At 52.3% G+C, this 21,702-nt stretch overlaps 1 protein-coding gene across 1 annotated transcript in view; it reads left to right on the forward strand.

The window, feature by feature from the left end:
* Positions 1 to 21,702, forward strand: part of KCNT1 (potassium sodium-activated channel subfamily T member 1) — a 78,257-nt gene that overhangs the window by 37,408 nt on the left and 19,147 nt on the right. Inside the window, exons 3-7 of the mRNA XM_079323882.1 lie at positions 18,752 to 18,831; positions 19,732 to 19,831; positions 20,888 to 20,944; positions 21,251 to 21,299; positions 21,447 to 21,506. Coding sequence (XP_079180008.1) covers positions 18,752 to 18,831; positions 19,732 to 19,831; positions 20,888 to 20,944; positions 21,251 to 21,299; positions 21,447 to 21,506 — 346 coding nt within the window. The remainder of the gene's footprint in view (positions 1 to 18,751; positions 18,832 to 19,731; positions 19,832 to 20,887; positions 20,945 to 21,250; positions 21,300 to 21,446; positions 21,507 to 21,702) is intronic.

The following is a 21,702-nucleotide window of genomic DNA, read 5'->3' on the forward strand; positions in this document are numbered from 1 at the left end:
AAATAGCTTCCTCCTCCTCGTGTTGCTACTGAAAAACAGCGATGGGGAAAAAAAATAATCCTTCAGCCCCTGCCCTGCCTGTGATAAGAGCAGTGCAATCCTTCTTTTGACAGAGCCAGGCAAGGCGATTTCATTATTTAGCAAACAAAGCCCTTTCAGAGATTTCTGCATTGTGGACGTTTTCTCGGCGGTTTTGCACCAAATTTGCAGCAGCAAGGCCGGAGAGTTTGCCTTGACTCCCCTCACAACCAAAATAAATGAACAGGGCAGGATTGTTCCACTGAGCAGCCGTGACTGGGGAGAGAAGAAGAAGGAAGGAGATGGTACGTGCCGACAGCTCTAAACTGATTGCGGGGAGGATTGCTATGTATGAGAGAGTTCAGGGGGGAAAGAGGAGGAAGTCACAGAGGCAGCCAAGGCTTGCAGGATGGCAAGAGCCAAGCTGAAGAATTCCCCTTCAGAGAGCAATTCCCACGTCAAAACTGTCCCAGCAGGCACGACGGAAGATGCCCACGGGGTGAGCCCCTTGTTACCGTCTCGGAGGATGGGATCCATGGGGAGTGATGTCGGACAAAGGTATTGCAGGACTGCAGTGCTGCTGGGGAGGCTGGGTGGGGGAGGCAGCACCTTTTATCTTTTAAATGAGAGGGGAAAGGATTAGTGCCTCCACGGGCTGGAGGGGTGGTGGATGGAATCCTACGTTAAAGAGCCACGGCGGCTCCAAAGTTGTGTTATGAAATAGGGAGCTGGAGCAGAAGGAAACCAGTTCCTTTAAATTTTTTATAGGTGCTTCTCGATCCTTTCTTACATGCCTAAAGCATGTCTGAATGGCAGCCTGAGACCGTGGGGCTGCCACACACCACTGTTAACTTGCACTGCACCTTCCCTGTGCAGCACAAACCCCAGGCTTATTTACACTGCTAACGCACTGTACATAAGCACCATGTTTGTGTGGCAGGAGACATGCTCGGTCCCCCATCTGAGCAATAATTTATTTGTGACTGCAATAAAAAAAAAAAAAAAAGCTGCCCTAGGAAATGCTGCAGCCTTCCTGCAAGCACACAGCTGAGTGTAGGGCGAGGAAGGAGCTGTTTGGGAGCTGTTTTTCAGGAGGATGAGAACGCTCTGCGCTGCACTGGGATTTCAGTGATTCAGAAGGAGCCGGGTCCCCTAGTTACGATGAGGATGCAAATGTCACTAATTCAGTTCTTGTTCTGTTCGTTCCATTTTCTGTTCCATCCTTTTCCACCATCCACCCACCCTCCCAGCCCATCCGTGCTGCCTCACCTGTGACTGTGTACTGTATGTCTTCTAGGATGCAAATTTGGTGCAAACGAGCACGGTAGGAAAGCTCCTGCTCAGGGGGGAATTTGACTTGTTTGGCTTTAGACTGGAATGAATTAATGGCTCATCTTGTGCCTCTTGGCATATCTGGGGGGAGGTGGCTCTGGGCCAGGAGCAGCAGCTGGGCAGGGCGGTGTGTGCCGGGAGCACCGGCGCGGCTGCTGCCGGTGCCGAGCCGGCCGCATGCTCCGGTCTCCAGGTCGGGGAGGCAGAGTCCTGGCACACTGGGGAAGTGTCCCTGGCACTCCAGATGGCCCCAGTGCCAGGCTGTGGTGAGCAAACACTGGGAGCTGCCTCTGCCTCTGCCAGGCGAGGCGTTCCCGTGTGAGGATTGGGGGTGCAGGGGGTTGAATCCCTGCAGGTGCTGTGGTCTCAGAATGTTTTGGCAGTCTGGGTTTGCTCCAGAGGGGTTGAATCCCTGCAGGTGCTGTGGTCTCAGAATGTTTTGGCAGTCTGGGTTTGCTCCCAGTGCTGCTCAGGCTGTTTGTGGTCTGGTTTTATGCCTTGCTTTTGTTGCTGCACCAAAGCTGGACCTGAATCTCTGTGGGCAAAGCCTTTGGGGCAAGGTTGTTTCCTCTCTGTGCTCTTCCCATTCTGGTGTTGCCCCTCAGGACAGGGTCAGTGGTCAAACCTGATGTGTAGGGGCCAGAAAAATGCAGCTGGAGATTTCTACAAACTCATTCCACTGCTCAGCAGTGATTAAACATGCAAGAGGGGCTTCTCCTCTCTGGCACCCAGGGGCTTGGTGAATTCCTGCCCAAGTCCAGGTGGCCAAACCTCCACCCAGGGCTGATCCTCCTTGACTTTTGTGGGAGCACAGCAAAAGTAGGGATGCTGCAAGGCACTGTTGGATCTGGAGGGCAGCAATCCCAAAAATCACATCACTAGGTTGTTTTGGTGGACACTCAAGAGAAGTGACTCAGGGCTGTACAAAGCCCCAATTCCTGGGTTTCACTGGAATTTTAAGTGCTTTGCTGCAATCCTGTTGTAAGAAAATGCTGCTGTGAGGTGGAGAAGTTGGTGGAGCACTCTGACACCCCAGTGGCAGCGGGCAGAGCCTGAGTGTCTGGATTCCCCACTGCCAGATCTCCTTCCCTGGGCTCTGCTTCCCAGCAATGAGTTGGCAATTAGGGTTGAGATTTCTGCACTTCTCTTCCACTGCTGCAACAAAGGCAGGGAGGTTGGTTTGGAAATGGTGAACAGTGAGTTTGAGATGTTCTGTTCTCCCAAAGCCAGACTCAAGCAGCGTTACTGAGTTAGCCGTGACATTTGTCCCTGGGAGCTGGGGGTGAATTTCCAGGTGATGGTGGAAGGAGATGTGTGTTACAGGGTGATCTCAAGATGCAAATGACTCCTCCTGATGATTGAAGCCAGGGAAATTTATTCTCACCTACTTTATTTACCTCCTTACTCTGAGTCATTGCAGCATCTCAAAGCTTTTAGGGGTTCCCAGTCAAAACAGGAGGAAAGGATTTGAATTTGTCTCAGGGAAAACCACTCCAGATCTTGAGAGTAAAAAGGGGAAATCAGGACTCCCCTGGGCATCCAGGACAGGGATATTCTGTGTCTGGTGACCTGCAGGTGGGATGGGACCAGCCCAGGCTGGGAGAATTCTCCACCACAGGGGTTTGGAGTTTTCTGTGTGCCAGGGGTTGCTGTGAGTTGGGGATGGAGCTGGCAGCCTGCTGGCCATGCCAGGGAGGGCAGGCTCAGCTGCAGACCAGCTGCCTGGGCACTGAGACTCCCCTGGCACCAGTGACAGTGACTGGAACCAGTCAGGACAGGCTGAGCCTTTTCCCTGCAAGCCAGGTTTTGCCTGAGGCAGATTTGTCCCTTGTGCTGGGGGGATTGGAGAGGGAAAGGTGTGAAGGGAAGCAGAGCTCACAGAGCACTGTGTGCTTGGGAAGGAGCTGCTGGCAGGGGACAGGACATGCAAACATCTGTTTGGATCCCATTTCGTGGTGATCTCCCTGTAGCACCCGAGATGTGGCTCTAAAAACACAAAGCAAGGTTTTTACAAGATAACCATGTCCTGTTTGTGCAGCTCTGCTGGAAGCAGGGGAAGCTCTGAGCACTGCCTGTCCTGGGGCACACTGGGGCTCTGGGGAGATTGCAAACATTCCTGTTTGGATGTCAGGTCCTGGCAGGGCTCTGTGTCCCCTCCCTGCCCCTCTTACCTCCTCTGGTTGTGTTTGTTGAGCTGCTGATAACAGAATTGTGAACTGCTGAGGTTTGGGAGGAAGATTAGCATTGCAGAAGAGCTGGGCTTGGAGAGGACCTGCAGGGCTCTGCTCCAAAGCTGGACTGGCTTTAAAGTTCTCTCAGCTGGCTCAGGACCAGCCCTGCTGAGTTTTGAACATCTCACTGGACATTTCTCAGACTCTTTGGGTGCTGGGTTTGATCATTCTCAGGCTGAATAATTTTTCCCTTTCTGCATCTTGTACCTGTTCCCTCTTGTCCTTTCTCTGTGTGTCCCAGAGGAGCTGCTCCTTTTCTGTTGGGCAGCCCAAGGCAGCATCTGGATCCTTCCCTGCCTTTCTTTCCTGCACACTCCCACCCCCCACAGCCTTGCCTCGTCTCTCAGTTTGAGATATTTTTGGCAGGAATAAATGGGACTCTGCTTCAGCCCTGTTACAGTCAACAAGGTGGCTGGAGTCTCCTCAGTGGGAAAGAGCAGAACTCTGCTAGGCTGAGTTTAATGCAGAGTTCTTGGAGGTAAAGCACTCCAGAGAGTGAGGAATTCACCCCAATGTGTCTGAAAATAGAATTTCTGATCGATGGATATTTGTTCCCCCCAAATGCAGCTTGGTATTAACAAGCAGGACTTGCTAAATGTGGCTTTTTTTGCCTGGCACAAATGAAGCACAGAGAGGTCCAGTCTGGCCCATGAAACCACTGAGCTCTGCAGGTGATGCTCTCCCTAGGACACAATTCCCTGCTGAACCATTGCGGAATTCCCTCCTGCTGGGACAAGTCAATTTATTTATTTTTAACATTTCCTTAACAAAAGCTTTTTCCAACATAGACTTTTCAGAGCCCTCTCTGTGCCCTCAGCAAATGCCATGTGCTGGTTTGCTGCCTCAGCTCTGGGTGAGCAGGAGAAATTCTGTTTCAGGAACATTCCCTGTGTGGGGTTTGCCCAGCCCTGCCCTGCTCCAGCCCTGGGTTCTGCTGCTCCTCTCCTGGCTGGGGATGAGGGTTTGCAGCAGAAATCTGAGCAGGGCTGAGGCTGGAGGTGTGAGGATTGTCTGTGCCAGAGCTGTGCCCTGCACTGCTGTCTCTGAGCTGGGGCCATCAGTGACACTGAGGGAGGGCAGGACCAGCACTCTGCTTTGTGGAGAGGGTTTGAAGGAGAATCTGAGGGATCCAATATGTTTTTCTCATGAAGCACTTTGGCTCTGCTGGGCTGGGATGTGGTTTTGGGGGTATCTCTGGGTGGGGGGCACTGGGATTTGCTGGCACTGATCTCTGCCCACCCTGGAGCATCTCCCAGCCCTGCTGGGCTCCAAGCACCCATCACCTCTCCTGCCAGCCTTGGGTGTGCTTCCCTGGGGCTGTTCTGTGTCAGGCCAGGGAGGTGGCACTGCTCAGGCTTCTGGGCATTTCCCTGGGGTGTTGTCAGGGCAGGATCACTGCAGGAATGGGCAGGGAGCTCAGGGAATGGGCATGCAGGGATCCTGATGATCAGGACACCATCCCAGACCTGGAGCTGCCATCCCTCACACTGAGCAGAGCCATTCACCAGCACAGCAGCAGTTCCACTGTGGCTGCTTCTTTTCCTTGCCCCAGAGCTGCTGGAACTCCCCCAAACTGCTGGAAAGGCCTCAAGCTCAGCTCATCTCCTGATTTTGGTGCAGGGCCAGGACTGACATCCCCGTGTCCCACCCAGGGCTCAGCCCTGAGCTCCCTCCAGCTTCCCAATGTGTCTGTGGCTGCTCCTGTGGCCCATCTCCCATCTCCCAAGCCCACTCTGGCAGTGTTTGCCCTGTGGGCACAGGGTGATGCACCCCCTGAGCTGGGTGCTGAGGTTTGGGAGGGCTGAGCTCTCCTCCCACGGCTCCTGGGGAGCTGCCAGCTCCGTGAGGATCTCGGTGCCCTACATAGCCCTGACAGCAGACACGATCCTCACCCAAGGATGCCAGCTCTGCACTCACACTTGGGCTTCTGCTCTGTTTATTTTAGGATCCTCCTTGCCATCAGGTCCCATCAGGGCACAGGGATCAGCACATTCTTCCCCCAGGAGAGGCTTTCCTGCTTGCTGGAAAAATGGCATCATTCTGAGGGTCTTACATCCCACCTCCAAGTTCATCCACAGTCCTTCCTCCACAAGGACCAGTCACTTGTCAGGACTGCAGGGACTCATTTAGCTCATTAGCAAAGGCAAGGAGCTGTGTCAGAGCAGCCTGAGCATCTGCAGGATGTTTTGGTCCAGGCTTGGCAGTGCCTGCCCTCTCCATCTACCTGAAAGGAGCTGGTAGCCAGGTGGGATCTGTCTCTTCTTCTGAGAAACAATCCTTGGGACAAGAGGAAATGGCCTCAAGTTGTTCCAGAGGAGACTTAGGTTGGATTTGGAGCAAAATTTCTTTACCAAAAGGATTGTCCAGCCCTGGCACAGGTGGAGTCCCCATCCCTGGAGGGCTCTGAATGATGTGTGCTTGTGGTGTTTGGGGTCATAGCTTAATGGGCTTGGCAGAGCTGGGGCTATGGTTTGATGGTGGATTTGCTGACCTCAGAGGTCGTTTCCAACCTCAGTGAGTTTGTGGCTCATTCTGGTTGAGGCACAGCCCCTGCAGGCCAGGCTGGACCCTGGGCAGGAACAGCCTGTCTGGCTTCTGCAGCTCTGGCACTGTGCCTGCCTCTCCCAAACTTTGACTTGTGGCATGGATTTTGCAGAGAGATGCCAAGGAAAAGCACTCCTGTGATTAAAGCAGCACCCTGAGCAGGCAGCAGAGCTGCTGACTGCCTCCTGCCCCTGCACAGCCTGGCCTCTGCACCTCTGCAGCTCTCTGCAAGTGCCTGAAGCTGCTGCTGGCTTTCCAGGTGCCCACCAGCACAGCTGGCTGAGTTCCTCCTCACCAGGAGTGCTGGAGACTCAAGCCCCTTCTCTGGGGTCATTCCTGCAGCCAGGAAGGGGAGCTGCCCTTCCTCCCCTCTCAGGGCTTGGGAGCAGACGTGCTCCTCTTCCTCTTGCTTTCCCTTTCCTCTTGCTCATTCCTTCTCCCCCTCTTTTCTTTCTTTTTTCATCTCCTCCCATCTGTCCTTCTCACATCAGGCTATTTTGGGCTGAGTTTCTCACTGTCAGTATGGTAGGAACTGTGGTGCAGCTCCTGTCTCTGGAGGATGAGCAGTGCCTTGGGAAGCCTCCCCAGGCTTGGCTCATCTTGACCCCCCTGCCTTGACCCTGTCTTGAAGGCATTTCAAGATCAGGGTGAAAAGGCATCAAATCCTTCTCAGAGCCAGTGTAGAAAGTCAGATTTAATACCTTTCCACCTGGGTCTTGAAATGCCTCTGAGCCTTGCAAGTGGTTATTAAAGCAGCCTGAAGCCAAGAGTGGTGCTGGCAGGTCATTACTTGTGTCTGTAACTTCCAGAGGCTTCAAGTCAAGGCATGAATGTTTTTTTGTTAGTTTGTTTATTTGGAAGTGATGGCTGTAAATTGAATAGGAAATGCACCAGCAGCAGTGAATATTTAATGCTCTTCCTGTACCAAAAATTGGGGAGTCAGTGGTGAAGTGCAGTTTGCTGGGAGGGAGCAGGTCCCTGTGTGAGCTGGGCTGAGCTGCTGCTGAGCTCTGCTGCTCTCCCTCTGAGCACCCTGGGGCACTTGGGACAGCACTGAGCCTCAAAGTATCTGCATGAGGCACAGGAGATAAATGCCAGCCTGATCCTGCAGTGCTCTGGGGCTTGGGCTGGCTGCAGAGAAGGTTCTGCTGCCCCAGTCCTTGGGTACTGGAGCCCAGGGGTGCTGGCACATCCCTGCCCAGCTCAGGGGTCCTGCCTTTCCTGGGAGGTGCTGGAGCCAGAGCTGAGGAGGCAGGATGAGGTGGAGGTGCTGCCTCCAGCATGGGTGGGCAGGTGATTGCTCTCTCTTTTACATAAGCAAGCTTTATTATGGCTTTGTTCTAATAATAAATGTGCCTTTGTCTCCTCACCTTCTAATAAAACCTTCCCCTTTTGTGAGGGGCTTGAAGGGGGGGGCAGACCTGTCTCTGAGGCAGCCAAGAAGTTCCTTCCTCCTCTGCTCCTCTTGTTTCTCCCTCCCTTCCCTGCTCTGCTCTGTGTCTGAGAGGTTGTCCTGGTCTGAATGGCAGATGTCTACCAATAAAGGCAGAAGCTTCTCTTTCAAATGGAGAATGTAAACTCCCTCCCTCTAAATTATTATTATAATTTTGAAATTAAGAGGCTCTCAGGCAAAGGTATAGGAATTAGGAATAATAGGTCTTTACTAGGAAAATTAAAATAGAAATGCAGTATCTCAAAGAACAATCCCAAACACTGCCAGAGTCAGAATCCAAGCTGACACCCGTCAGTCAGTCAGGGTGGTGGCACAGTCCCATTCAATGGTGGCTGCATCCTCCTGCAGTGGTAGATGTGGTTCAGCTGGAGCAGTGCTCCTGGAGAAGGTGCAGTTTCCTCTGAAGCTCCAGGGATGATGAGGAAGGGTCTGGTTTTCCTCTGGAATCCAGTGGAAAGAAGGTACCTTGGTGTCCAAAATCTCAGTTTTTATCTAGGTGTGAAAGGCTTGGCTCCTGCCCTGGCTGGAGCATCTCCCAGTGGGATGATGGAATTTTATCAGTCATGCACTGGGACTCACTGGCCATGAACAGGAGATATCTCCTGGATGGAGGATGGGCTGTGAAAAGATAAAGATGATTGCCCCAGCTGGTTTAAAGATGGCCCATTAGCAGAGAATGTGTGCCAGGAGATCAGGGTCACTGCCACACCCAGTTTAAACAATGGCTCATTAACAGGAGATATCTCCCACAGGGATAAGAGTCACTGCCACACCCAGTTTTAAACAATGGCCCATTAACAGGAGATATCTCCTGGAGGGAGGATGGGCTGTGGGAAGATAAAGATGATTGCCCAGCTGGTTTAAAGATGGCCCATTAGCAGGTAATATGTGCCAGGAGATCAGGGGCACTGCCCCACCTGGTTTAACAGATGGGATAGAATTCACATTTCTGGGCACATCCTGTACTGTAGCCCAGGACTGAGGTGCTGTCCATGCCAGCCAGCAGCTTTGGCATCCTGGTTCATGCTTGGCAGCACCAAGGGGTCTCAGCTTCTCTCTGCTCTGTTCCCCCAGCCCTGGATCCTGCAGGGGAGCAAAGGTTGTTCCCTGCCTGAGTTGTTTTCCATGGGAATGGGATGAGCTGAGGTTTGTCTGCTCTCATGGAGCCAGATCTGGAGGAAATAAAAAGGTCAATTTGAAGTGGATTATCTAAAACACATTAAAAGCCAGCACAACCTTTCTGACTCCATTAAGTGGCTTTATTTCTGTGTGTCGTAAATCACTGTTAAAGTGTTTTTGGGGTCTGGAAAACGGCTGTTCTCCAGATGAGATTTGGAATGATTTTTAGTTTTCTTAGAGAAATCTCCATATTTTCTCAGCATTTGGAGTGTTGGTGAGAATTTGGGTGCCTGGTGGGAAGAAGGAGAGGTTTCAGTGGAGTACCTCAAATCACTTCTTCCCTCTGTGACCAGCACAACAAAGTTCACTCATTTAGGAATCCTGGAATCTCCTTGGCTCACCCCAGTTCTCCAGGTTCTGCAGACCCCACTGATCTGTGTGGTTTTGTGCCTTTGCTGTTTGGCTTTCAGGAGGGTTGTTCTGCAGCTGGAATTAGCTCCTGTTCCTCCACATTTCCTGGCTGCCAGCTGGCACCAGATTAGGAGAAAACCAAATCATTTGCTGATTCTTTCCCCATAAAGATCTCAGTGAGGCACGAAAAGCCACTGTTCAAAACCAAACACAGGCAGAGGGGCTGAGCAGCCCCTGCTGCTAACGTGGGATAATCCAATTTAGCTGGAGGGAGCCTGAGCTGTCTCTTTCCTGAGGCTCTGCTCTGCAGCTGCAGAAAATCTGGGATGCTGGGCAGGAATAAGTGCCAGGGCTGCTCCAAGGCACAGCACAGCTGGAGAGCCAGCCCAGGGCTTGTTCTTGCTGTGAGAGGTGGCACAAGAGACCACTTTGGTGTGGATTAACTTAATGATCCAGGAGAAAGCTGGAGATGAGCAGGGAGGAGGGGGAAGGTGGCAGGAGGGAGCAGGGCAGGAGCTGAGCCCAGAGAAGAAAAGATCTGGGGAGATCCTAAAGCCTCCAGCACCTAAAGGGGATCCAAAAAAGCTGGAGAAGAACTTTGGAATGTCAGGACAGGGGGAATGGCTTCACACTGACAGAATGCAGAGTTAGATTAAATATTGGGGAGAAATCCTTCCCTGGCACAAGGTGTCCATCTGGGAATGTCCAAGGACAGGATTTGGAGCAACCTGGGACAGAAGAATGAGCAAGGAGCTCCTCCCCAGCCTCTGCACAGAGCCCAGCAGCAGCAGCAAAATAAATCCTGTCCCAGGGAGGCTGCTCCTCCTGAGGGATGGATCAGCTTCCTTTGGGCTCACATTTCTGCTGAAATGTGGATTTATTGCTTTTATTTAGTTTGAACTGTGCTGGAGTGCTGCAGACTCATAAAGCAAAAAGCAAAATGCAAGAAAAATCTTTATGGTCTGCAGCAGCCCCCTTGGCTTTGGTGGCATTTCTCAGTGTCCCTGGCTCCCAGTAAATTAGGAAAGGAGAGGGCACTGCTGGAACAGGGAGGGGCTCAGTCAAAGATGGGGACCCTGGGGTGTCCTGATGACAGCATCATTTTCACAAGGGGATTTTTTTCCTTGCAGCTGTAGTTGCTGTGTTTGAGAGCCCTGTGCTGTCTGTCTGTCTGTCTGTCTGCCTGTGGGATGTACAGTACACGAGCACAGGCTCTCTGCTTCTCACCCACTCTTGTTTCTCTCTGTTCTTCCTCCTTTGCCTTGAGACCCTCATCACCCTCATCGTTCCTGTCTGTTATTTGATTTAATTTTTAGTTTATTATTCTATTTTCTTTTCCCTTCTCATCACTGACATCTGTAAAACCAGCCCAGGAGAGGCACAATGCTGAGTTCCTGAAAGCACCAATCCTGCTAAATCCCATTTCTCTGCACCAAGTGTGGCACCAATTAGGGGCAGAGCAGAGACTCATTTAGTGACACTCATTTTAAAATTTAAAAAAAAGCATAAAACTGACATAAAACCTGTTTTTATCCACGGAGCTGAGTCCTTGAAGGGAAAACCACCAGAGCATCACTGGGAGGTGAGCAGGGATATACCCCAGGCATGGTGTGACCTCAGCTGAGCACTCAGGTGGCCTCTTGTCCCTCTGGCACTGCCATCCCGGGGGGACAGCCCTGCTTTGGGGCTCCACAGCCCGTGCCTCCCCTCACCCTGTGTGCTGCTCTCGCCCTCAGGGCTCACGCCGAGGATTTCAGCGTGGACTCCTCCTTCTCACAGTAAGTGCTGTGCGTGCCCCGGTGCTGGGGAGGGACAGAGGGAGCCTGGCTTGCCCTGGGGAAAGCCAACCCTGCTCTCTCCAGAGGGCAAAAAAACCCCTTTGGAATGTTTGGGGGTGTTTGGTGCACGTGGTGAGCTGAGATTTTGGGCAGTACCCAAAATTGGGTTAAGCTTGGCTCTAAATTACTGGGGAATGTTCCAGGCTGATGGATGGGTTTGAACTGCCTGGTCTAGTGGAATTGTCCCTGCCTATGGTTGCAACCAGATTTAAGGTCCCTTCCAACCCAAACCAGCCTGTGATTCCATGATTTTCCTGCTTTAAGATTTGTCCTTCACTGCTCTGGGCACCAAGGAATTGTTTATGGGAGCAGCAAACTCTTCAACAGTTCCCTCTGTGGTGAGGATTCTCTGCTCCCAGGGACAGACAAGTTTCTTGAGGAAGAATTGATAGCAGCAAATTGGCAATTATCCATTAAAGATGAGCTCCATGCACAGCCCTAATTAAACAATGCAGATTCATCAGCACAAGCAATTACAGGAGCAGACTCCTGAGTGTCAGCCTCCAATGTTGCAAAACAAATAGGGCAAAGGAAGCTCAGCCTGTCATCCCATTGCTGTTTTAACCTTTAGTGGGAGTATCATTATTTTATTGAGGAGCAAGGGGTGCCTCTGTCCAGCCACCCAAACCCTGGGTGGGAGATGCTGCTCCACCCTGGAGGTGTCCCAGGAAAATTGGATGGGGTTTGGAACATCCTGGGGTGGTGTAAGTTGTTCCTGCTCACAGTAGGGGTAAACAGGATGAATTTTAAGGTCCTTCCAGCACAAAGTATTCTATTATCTACAATCTGAACCCCCTGAGTGTGTCTCTGTTCCCTCCAGTGTTTGGTTTGGTGCTTGGGAATGAGCTCTGCAACCTGAGCACAGTTGAAGAGGGATTGCAGCTGCCTTCAGGGAGTGAGGAGTCGGTAAAAATCCCATTTCCATTGCAATGTCCTCCCTAATAAAAAATTTTATATATATATATATATATATATATATGAACTAGAAGTCAAGCAGATTTTTTTCTCCATCTCTTCAGGCCCATGAATTCTTTCCTGCAGTCTGTGTCAGCCCTTGTCCCACTGGCACACGAGGGTCTGTGGGATGACTTCAGGCCACAATGAAGATAAATGACCCTGCAGGCCAAACCTACTCTTGGGCAGGGCTTTTCCTGTAGTGGCAGCTTGGAGTTTGCTTTTCATCCCCAAAAATAAAACTGCAGCATTACTGCTGGAGCCAGGATGACATTACCTGCACCCAGCTGGGTTTAATTTGCTGCAGAGTGGTTGGCAATATCAATTCTTTCTCTGGGCAAGAAAAATCCCACTCCATAATAAAACAGGAGATTTATTTTTTTTTTTTTTCTGATTGATTCCCATGGTAAATGCATGAAACCTTGAAGAAATGAGTCTTTGGGCTTGAGGGGCAGGATGTGCCACAGCCTCCTGGCACCCTGGGCAGTGTTTGTTGGTGTGATTCTGCTGATGGTGATCTGTGATGAGCCTGTGCTGTGCCAGGGAAAATCATCCCTGGTGCTGCAGGGGCCAGGAGAGGCAGCTGCTTTTCCATAGGGCTGTGATGGTGACATGGTGGCAGTGATGGTGCCATGGTGGCAGTGATGGTGCCATGGTGGCAGTGATGGTGACATGGTGGCAGTGATGGTGGCACAGTGGCTGTGCCATGGTGGATGTGACAGTCACACACTGATGCTGGACCTCTGAGCACCTCGGGTGCTGCTGTAATCCCTGAGATCATCTGTGATTCTGGGATGGGGGGAGAGCAGCTTCAGTGTTGCACCTCCCAAGGGATGTGGGATGAGAACATTCACTAGAAGTGGGCAGATTTGCAATCCTTGCCCTTTTGGACCCTGCTGGCCCTGTCTGGTGTCCCCAGTGCTCTCCTGTGCATCCCCCAGGATCTAAAATCCCCCCTGAGGGATCCCCCCTCCCTGTCCCTCTGTGGACCAGCAGCGTTGGCTTGGGGGGCTCTGTCCCCACAGTCTGGACAGACTTCCCTGCCCGGCTGTTTTGTGCTCTGCTGTTTGAAAAGCAGCCCGAGGTTTGCCGGGGGCGCTGCTGCAGTGGCAGAGCCCCGCGGGTCTCGGTGATGCTCCGGAGCAGCCGAGACATTCCCGGGAGATGCTCCCGGCCGGGGGAGCGAGTCCAGCCGCCCTGGGCTTTGGGACAGCATCAGTCCTGCCGGGAGGGGTGAATCCAAACATCCCCGGCCAAGGACGGACCCGGCGGGGCAGGAGAAACCCCTGGAACCGATTCCCCCCCGGTTTGAAGCCGAAACCACAGCTTTGAGTAATTGTTCAATTACTGCTTATTGAGCGCGGGGGCAGCTCCTTCCCTGTCCCTGCCTTTGGCAGGCGCCCAGGCTGTCTGTGTGCACAGCTGTGCAGCTATTCCCATTCCCATCATTCCCATTCCCATTCTCATCATTTCCATTCCTATTCTCACTCCCATCCCCATTCCCACTCCCATTCCCATTCCTGTTCCCATCCCTGTTCTTATTCCCACTCCCATCCCCATTCCCACTCTCATTTCCATTCCCACTCTCATTCTTCATTCCCACTCTCACTCCCATTCCCATTCCCACTCCCACTTCCATTCCTGTTCCCATTCCCACTCCCATCCCTGTTCTCATTCCCATTCCCATTCCCACTCCCATTCCCATTCCTGTTCCCATTCCCACTCCCACTTCCATTACTGTTCCCATTCCCACTCCCATTCCCATCCCCACTCCCAAGCCCTGCTCTGGAAGCAGCACCAAGCCCCAGGAGCTGGACTGGGCAGGGCTGGAGCTGTCCCAGCTCTGCCCACCCTGGGTAGATCATGGCAGGGGCACAGATCTCATCCTGTGCCTCTCGCTGGAGGTTCTGTGTCCAAACCCCTGTAACCATCACAGAAACGGTGGGGAAAAAGGAAAAACATCCCAAAGGGAATCAGCAAGGCTGGAGCTGTCTGGGTATTTTGGGTAGTTGCCATCAGCAGGTACCTGAGCCTCATCCTGGCAGGTTTTGTGGTTTATTTGGGAAGGATTTTGGCTTTGCTCAGGTTCCAGCTGGCACCAGCTGCTCCCTGGGCATCCTGCACAGTCTCCTCTGCTGCTGGGAGAGGAAATGCTGCAGACCTGCAGCACCAGCCCTGCTTCTCACCTTCCTCTGAGCTGTGTCTGGTAGCCAAAACCATCCCCAGGGAGCCCATCTGGGCCAGCAGCACATTTCTGTAATTCCAGCGTGGCAGCAGCCACATTTCTGACGTGTTTGATCCAGGTGGGTTTGCAAGGAGGGTGCAGAGCTGTTCTCTGGGCTGAGCTGGAGTGGAGGGGTGAAATGGGGTCTCACTCGAGCTGCCTTGGCAGAGATTGCAGAGATTTCTGGGATTTTGCAGGTTTGTTGGGTATTCCCACCCCCTGCTAAAATAATTCTGAAGAGTCTTGTTTGCATGATGGGAGAAATTCCTTGAGAAGATTCCTGGGACAAGAAATTGTCCCAGGTTGGATGGGCATGGGAGCAACCTGGTCTGGTGGAAGGGGGGTGGAATGAGATGAACTTTAAGGTCCCTTCCAACCCAACCCATCCTGGGATTCTATCCACACCAGCATTTCCCACCCAGCTCAAGTGTGAGGGAAAGGTGTTGGATTTTGGGGCTGTCTCAGCTTTCAGGCCAAGCCCAGGGACTGTCACAGGCTGTGGGGGTCAGAGGAGCTGCCTGTGTCCACTGCTCATCTCCCCATCCCTGTATGGGTTTGTATTTTTTGTGTTTTCCTCCTTTATAAGAGAACTGCCCCAGCTCTCTGGGGAAATTGCAAGTGTGGAGCAGGGGCTGTGTTCCTCATTGTCTATTTTAATGGCAATGAGCTGCAATGTGCTCATCCCAACCTTTCATCCTGCACTTTTCTGAACAAACTATTGTGTCTTTTTTGGGAACTCATCATCTTACAACAAATTGCCTCTAATCTTAGATTAATAAAGTACAATAAATAAGGCAGCAAAGAAAACGGAGTCGCTCAGGCATTATGAAGTGCATAATAGCAGTAATTACATTTCCAAGCAGAGGGTTTGTAACTGAACTTGTACCAGGATCCGTGTTTGCATGGCCCAGGGGGGTTCAGTGGGGGTGAGGGGGGGGAACTGTGGAGCTGGTGACATTTGGAGTGGCCTGGGATGGGCTGGCATCAGGATGCTTGGACAGTGGGGAGGATGCCCCAGGTAGGAAGGATGCCTGTCCTGGTTTGAAGTGTCTGCCAATAAAGGCAGAAGCTTCTCTTTCAAATGGAGAATGTAAACCCCCTCCCTCCAAATTATTATGATTTTTAAATTAAGGGGCTCTCAGGCAAAGAGATGGGAATAGGAATAAGAGTTCTTTACTAGGAAAATTAAAATAGAAATACAGTATTACAAAGAACAATCCCAAACACTGCCAGAGTCAGAATCCAAGCTGACACCCGTCAGTCAGTCAGGGTGGTGGCACAGTCCCATTCCATGGTGGCTGCATCCTCCTGCAGTGGCAGACGTGGTTCATCTGGAGCAGTGCTCCTGGAGAAGGTGCAGTTTCCTCTGAAACCTCAGAGATGGTGTGGAAAGGTCTGGCTTTCCTCTGGAATCCAGTGGAAAGAAGGTACCTTGGTGTCCAAAATCTCAGTTTTTCTCTGGGTAGGAAAGGCTTGGCTCCTGCCCTGGCTGGAGCATCTCCCAGTGGGATGATGGAATTTTATCAGTCATGCACTGGGACTCAATGGCCATGAACAGGAGATATCTCCTGGAGGGAGGATGGGCTAGGGAAAGATAAAGATGATTGCCCAGCTGGTTTAAAGATGGCCCATTAGCAGGAGATATCTCCTACAGGGATAAGAGTCACTACTGCACCCAGTTTTAAACAATGGCCCATTAACAGCAGATATCTCCCACAGGGATAAGAGTCACTGCCACACCCAGTTTGTAACAATGGCCCATTAACAGGAGATATCTCCTGGAGGGAGGATGGGCTGTGGGAAGATAAAGATGATTGCCCCAGCTGGTTTAACAATGGCCCATTAGCAGAGAATATGTGCCAGGAGATCAGGGTCACTGCCCCACCTGCTTTGACAGATGGGATAGAATCCACATTGCTGGTCACATCCTTTATTGCAGCCCAGGACAGGGGTCCAGGTGGGGATGATGCCCAGCCATGGCAGCAGGGAGGGTGACTTTGCACACCCCACCCTGGCTGAGCTGCTGTAAAGGCAGAGCTGTCACGGTGTGTTTTGGGGTGCTAATAATGCAGTCAGAGTTTTGCTAGATTTTGATTTCCAGTTAACTTCCTGACAATGAAATTAAAGGGTACGTTTTACATGATATCTTCTCGTTCCCTTAGCTGGAAATGGAGTAGGAGCTTTGATACTTTGGGATGGTGCTGCTGCCTGGGAAGAGCTACCCCTCATGGGGAGTGTTGGATTCACCTGCAGAGTGGGACCCCACAAAGATCTGGGGCTCAGCCTTGGCAGGTTGTCTGTACAGGAAAGCGTTCCTTCCACATTCTTTCATTTCCTCATCCCTTTGCAGTGTTAAACACCCTGTTCCCCCCAGCCAAGACATGGCTTTTTGTTGTTTTTCCAGTGTTCCTCCTTCCTGCAGCCATCAGGATGGATGGATGAATACGTGGGCTACTTCATCATAAAAAGTTAGATCTAATAATTTAGTCCTTTTATCCATCAGCAATTACAGTCATTGTCTCGAGGTGGGCCACAGCTCTACAGATCACTGAACCATCTGCCTGGTGACAGAGATTTATTTTGCTGTTTGTTGCTTTGATATGAGACAAATGTCTGGCAGATGAATCGTGCTCCCTGAAGTCTCCAGCTCCTCAAGGCACTTAATCCTGGGGGACTCTGATGAATGGGGTGCTCAGTGCTGCTGTCAGAGCTGAAAGCCAGCTCCCAGCACTTCCTGGGCATTTTTAATAAGGAGAAGCAGCAATTATCTTGTGTGAGCAGTTGTGACAGCTGATTTATGCCCTGGCACAGAAGAATGATTTGCTGAGTCTGGTTCTGGAAGCGATTAATTTTAACACGTGTTCAGGCTGGGCTTTGAGGCTCTGCATTCACGCTGTTTGCTGCTCAAGCTGATGAGCCAGGGCTTGTAAATTCTCCTGCCCTGTCCCTGCAGTGGAGTCTGGGTTCCCTTCTCGTGGTGACCACGGACCAGGTGTGCTGCAAAGCCCCTCTGGCCACCTCCCCACCACTTTAGGCCAGCTGGAATGAGGCAGCCCCGACCAATGAGGGTCTCATAAAACCCTTTCCTAATTTGCTGCCTGATCAGCTGGGTGTGAACCTGGTAAATATTTGACCCTAGGAGCGAGGAGCAGCTGCTTCCAATAAATCAGGACCTGCGGGATGGGATGGGGGTGTGATGGCAGGGATTGTCCCCGGGAATTCGCTCACCCTGGTCTGGGGAACGCGCCTGATTAATGAGAGCTCCGTGACCTTTTGCAAGCAGTTAAAAAGGGAGTAATAACAGGAGCGCTTCCTTAGGACTCGCTGGAAACAGCGAATAGGGGAATAATTGCTAATGAACTCCTTTATGGTGGACAGTGACGAGCTGACTTCGTCCTGCTCGGCCGAAAGCAGAGCCGGGAGGAGCCGCTCGCGTTTCGGGCTCTCAGCAGGAGCAGAGCGATTTGGGGTGATGAAAATGAGTTTGCAAAGAGCTGCGGGTGTCTCTAGAGTGCCACGAGAGGATGACCTGAGCTGGGACCCGTTTTGCCAGCATTCCCTCCATCCCGGATGGCAGAGCAGCATCCCTGGGGAGGTTTCCTGCCATCCCCGTGGGGTGTGGGGCTGGCAGGGGGCTGCGGGTGGGCTCGGTGGGAGGCAGGGGAAGCCAAGGAGGGCGAGGATGGGACATTCCCAGAGTCCGGCTGCTCCTCCCTGTTCTGGCAGGTGACTCTCTGCCCTGGCACCCTCCCCGTGCCCACGAATGGCCACCAGTGGCCCTGGATGCCAGGCGATGTTTGGGGTTGGTTGTCAGCTCCTGGGATTTTCTGGAATGGCCAAGCGTGGTATCTTAGCAACAAAGGGAAAATTTCTGCTTTGAGAGCGGAATTGTTTTTTAACAGCTTGGATGCTGAGTGCTTCTCCCCCCCAGGGAGAGCCAGGGCACGGCCAGAGCCAGGACACGCTGGGGACATTGGGGACATTATCCTGGCCATCCCCTGGTGGCTGGAGCAGATAAAAGGGGGAGAGGCAGCTCCGAGGCCGCCGCTTTTCTGGGAGGTTTTGGGGGTCCTGAATTGCGTGTGGAAGGAGAAGTTTGTAACTCTGCTGTCAGCTGGGTGTGTGTGAAACAAAGCCAAACCCTGTCCCCCCCAAGCAGAGCTGGCCCTGGGGGTCACTTCTGCTGCTTTGGTGGCCCCGGGGGCTCCCGGCTGCTGCTGCTTTGGGGGTGTCAGATTATGGGCTATTACAGGCCCAGGGAAAAATCCTGAGGATTTTTCCAGTCTAACTTTTTCAAGCTCAGCTAAGGTTTTTTTTCCAAGCTAAAGACCTTTCTCTACTGTAAACACAAAAGAAAGAATTATAACAAAAGATTAACACCTACTAAATCCGTAAGAAAGCCTAAGACAAAAGGTGTTGTTTCTCTAACCAACAAGTGCTGTTCTTCAATCCTTGCTATAAACATAAATTTAGAATTTTTTATAAGCTGCAAGAGAGTGTCCATACAATGACACGGGAGCAGCCGGGAGCCGAGCCTGGGATGTCAGCGGGGTCACCCAGCCCTGGGGGGACAGGGGGGTCCTGCTGCCACCCCACTGACGGGCCCCTCTGGGGACTCTCCCCGCAGGGTGCAGGTCGAGTTCTACGTGAATGAAAACACCTTCAAGGAGCGGCTGAAGCTTTTCTTCATCAAAAACCAGCGATCGAGTGAGTGCCGAGAGCCCAGCCCTGCCCGAGCCGCGCTGTCCCGGGGGATGAGGAGCCATTGCCATCTGCTGGTGGCATTGTCCCCGCCTGTCCCCAGCCCGGGGCTGCTGCCGCATCTTGGCCCCTTTTTTGGGGGTGTTTTTTGGCCAGTTTGGTTTGGGGGATGCTTTGGGGAAGGAGAGGATGCCTCCTGCTCACTCTGCTCCCTGGGGACAGCCACAGTGTGACAAACAGCTGTGGCACCTGGCTGGGAGCAGGGTGGGTGACAAGGAGCAAATGTCCCATTGCAAAGCTGGCTGTGGGTTACCCACTCCTGCTCCAGCCATCGGGGTTAGTCTCCACTTGACTAATGGTGTTTTTATTTTCTTTCTATGAGATGTCATTAGCTGTCTGGAGGGGGCCTGCTCGTTAATTTATAAATTCGCATTTTCTTTTCCTGCCTGCATCCTGTTGTCTGGTTAAAAAAACTGGAGAGCAGCACAACAGGGTGCCCAGGGGGAAGTTTTTAATGAAAATGTGATGGATTTCTCACTTGTAATTTGAGTAATAACCCCATGAACTGGCTGGGAAGGCAGAGTGGATAAAGCAGCAGCTTTTCCTCGCTTCCCTGCTCCTGGTTTTAATGTGGTCAGTGCTGCTCTGGGTGCCTGTTAGTGAGGGGGATGCACTCCAGCAGCTCCTCCTGTGTGTCTCACATCTATTGGGGTCAGCAAGGAGCTGACTCACGGTTATCCATTTCTGTGTCTGTGGCCCTGGGCAGAGCCTGGGCAGTGCTGCTGAGCTCCGGGGGGATCAGAGGGTTCCTGTGCTGAGTAGAGCCTTGGGGCTGTGCTGTGGGTGTGCACAGGGCTCTTTGGGGTCCCTGGGAGTGCTGCCCCATCCCTGCTCCCCTCCACACAGGCCTGAGGATCCGGCTCTTCAACTTCTCCCTGAAGCTGCTGACGTGCCTGCTGTACATCGTGCGGGTGCTGCTGGACAATCCCGAGGAGGGCATTGGCTGGTGAGTGCCCAGAGCCCCCAGCCAGGCTCAGCAGGGCTGCAGCACCTCTGAGGATGGGTTTTCTCCCCCCCCCAGCTCTTTGAATTGGTGCTTTGACAGAACTTGCCAGGCTGGAGGCCACTGCTCAAACCCCATGGATGGGTGTGAGGGTGTCTAGTGGCATGATCATGTTCATTTCCAAATTCTGTCTGGCGTGGCCTTCAGACACAGCAGAGTTCAGTGACTCCAGGGCATCACCATGCAAATATTTTCTAAAGGCTGATGCCCTTGAAGACATTAACACTAAATCCCATTTAAGCATTTGAGAAGGGAATGTGTTGTGCTGTGTGGATCCTTGAGGTGATGGATGATTCCCCACATCAGCTTTGTGCTGGGTTTCAGTATAAGCCTATTTTTAATGTGTCCTTGCTTCGTTTAGCTCATGTACAATGTGGGTCTGTTTTTTCTTCCCCAAGAGCATTGCCAAGAATTGGCAATTTGATTTTCTCCTTGTAAAGGCTGCAGACTACCAAGCAAATCTGTTCTGGAAGTGCTTTCAGACCTGTGAGGATGAAGCAGGGCACTCATCCTTGAGGGGTCTAGCAGAGCTGCAGCTCAGGGAATTCCATTTTCCTGAGGGAGTGAGGCAGCAGCCAGGCTGGCCAGCAGGAGCACAGCCCTCCCAGTGAGGCAGGGAGAGCTTGGCTCAGTGCTGCCTGCCTGGCAGGATGCTAGGGGCCCAGCCAGCCTTGTCCCAGAAGCTGCAGCTCAGCAATTTTTTGCTAATTGTAACCTGGTAATTCCCAGTTCCCAATTCCCTGTGCCAGGAGGAATCAGCATTCCCCAGCATCTCTAGTAAGGGCTGATAAAACCTGAGGTGTTTTATTTATAGTGATGAGATGTTCAAGGCTGCCTGGGTGAAACTTTTCCCATGCAAAGCCCTGGCTGTAGGTTCCAGGACCCATGGAAATGCTGTGCAGTGCTCCCCCAGCCATGAGGGCACCTCATGATCCCAGGGAGTCAATCCCAAAATCCCTATTCCTCACTGACTGCTTTTCCCTGCTCTTTCTCTCTCAGCTGGGAATGTGAAAAGCAGAATTACACAGCCTTCAACCAGTCCACAAACATAAACTGGTGAGTGGGAGCTGCTCCAGAGCTTTGGGTCAGCTCTGCTGGGATGGGAAGCAAAGGGATGGGGGTGGCTGCTGCTGGCACCTCCACTTCTTGGTCCTGGGGCTGCTTGAGGGATTTGGAGCAGCATCCCAGAATCAAAACCATTGGCAAGTCCCAGTGGCTGCACCCTTGGGAATGGATTATTTCCAGTGCAGGGGCTGGAACAGCAGCTCCTGAATAAATTATGGCCTTGGGTCTGCATTCAGTGGGGGTAAAGACTCTGAGAGCTGGGCAGCAGCTCAGACCCCCTCTGGGTTCTCTCTGCAGGTCCCACATCTTTTGGGTGGACAGGAAAACCCCTCTGTGGGCAGTGCAGGTGAGCAGCCCTGGGTGGGTGTGCAGGAGCCCAGAGGAGCTGGGCTGGAGCTCTGTGACCCCCCCAGGGGCTCCCCAGGGCAGGGGGGCTCTGAGCTGCTGCCAGCACCTGGAGAGAGCCCTGGGAGCCTCCTGTGTGTCCCTGCAGGTCAGCATTGCCCTCATCAGCTTCCTGGAGACCATGCTGCTCATCTATCTCAGCTACAAGGTGAGAGGCCAGGGCCTCTGCCCAGAATTGATTCCTCAGCTCTGAGCTGCCTGCAGCAGGATTTCTGTCTCTGCAGTGTCTCAGCCAGCTCTGGGTGTTTTCCTTTCTCATCCCCCCTCAGGCTGCTGGATAAGTGTTGTGCAGAGCAGAATCTTTTCTTTTTGTGCTTTTTCAGAAATTCAGACCTGTTTAAAGC

The sequence above is a fragment of the Erithacus rubecula genome (genome assembly GCF_903797595.1).
Source record: "Erithacus rubecula genome assembly, chromosome: 21".
In the NCBI taxonomy this organism is placed as follows: Eukaryota; Metazoa; Chordata; class Aves; order Passeriformes; family Muscicapidae; genus Erithacus; species Erithacus rubecula.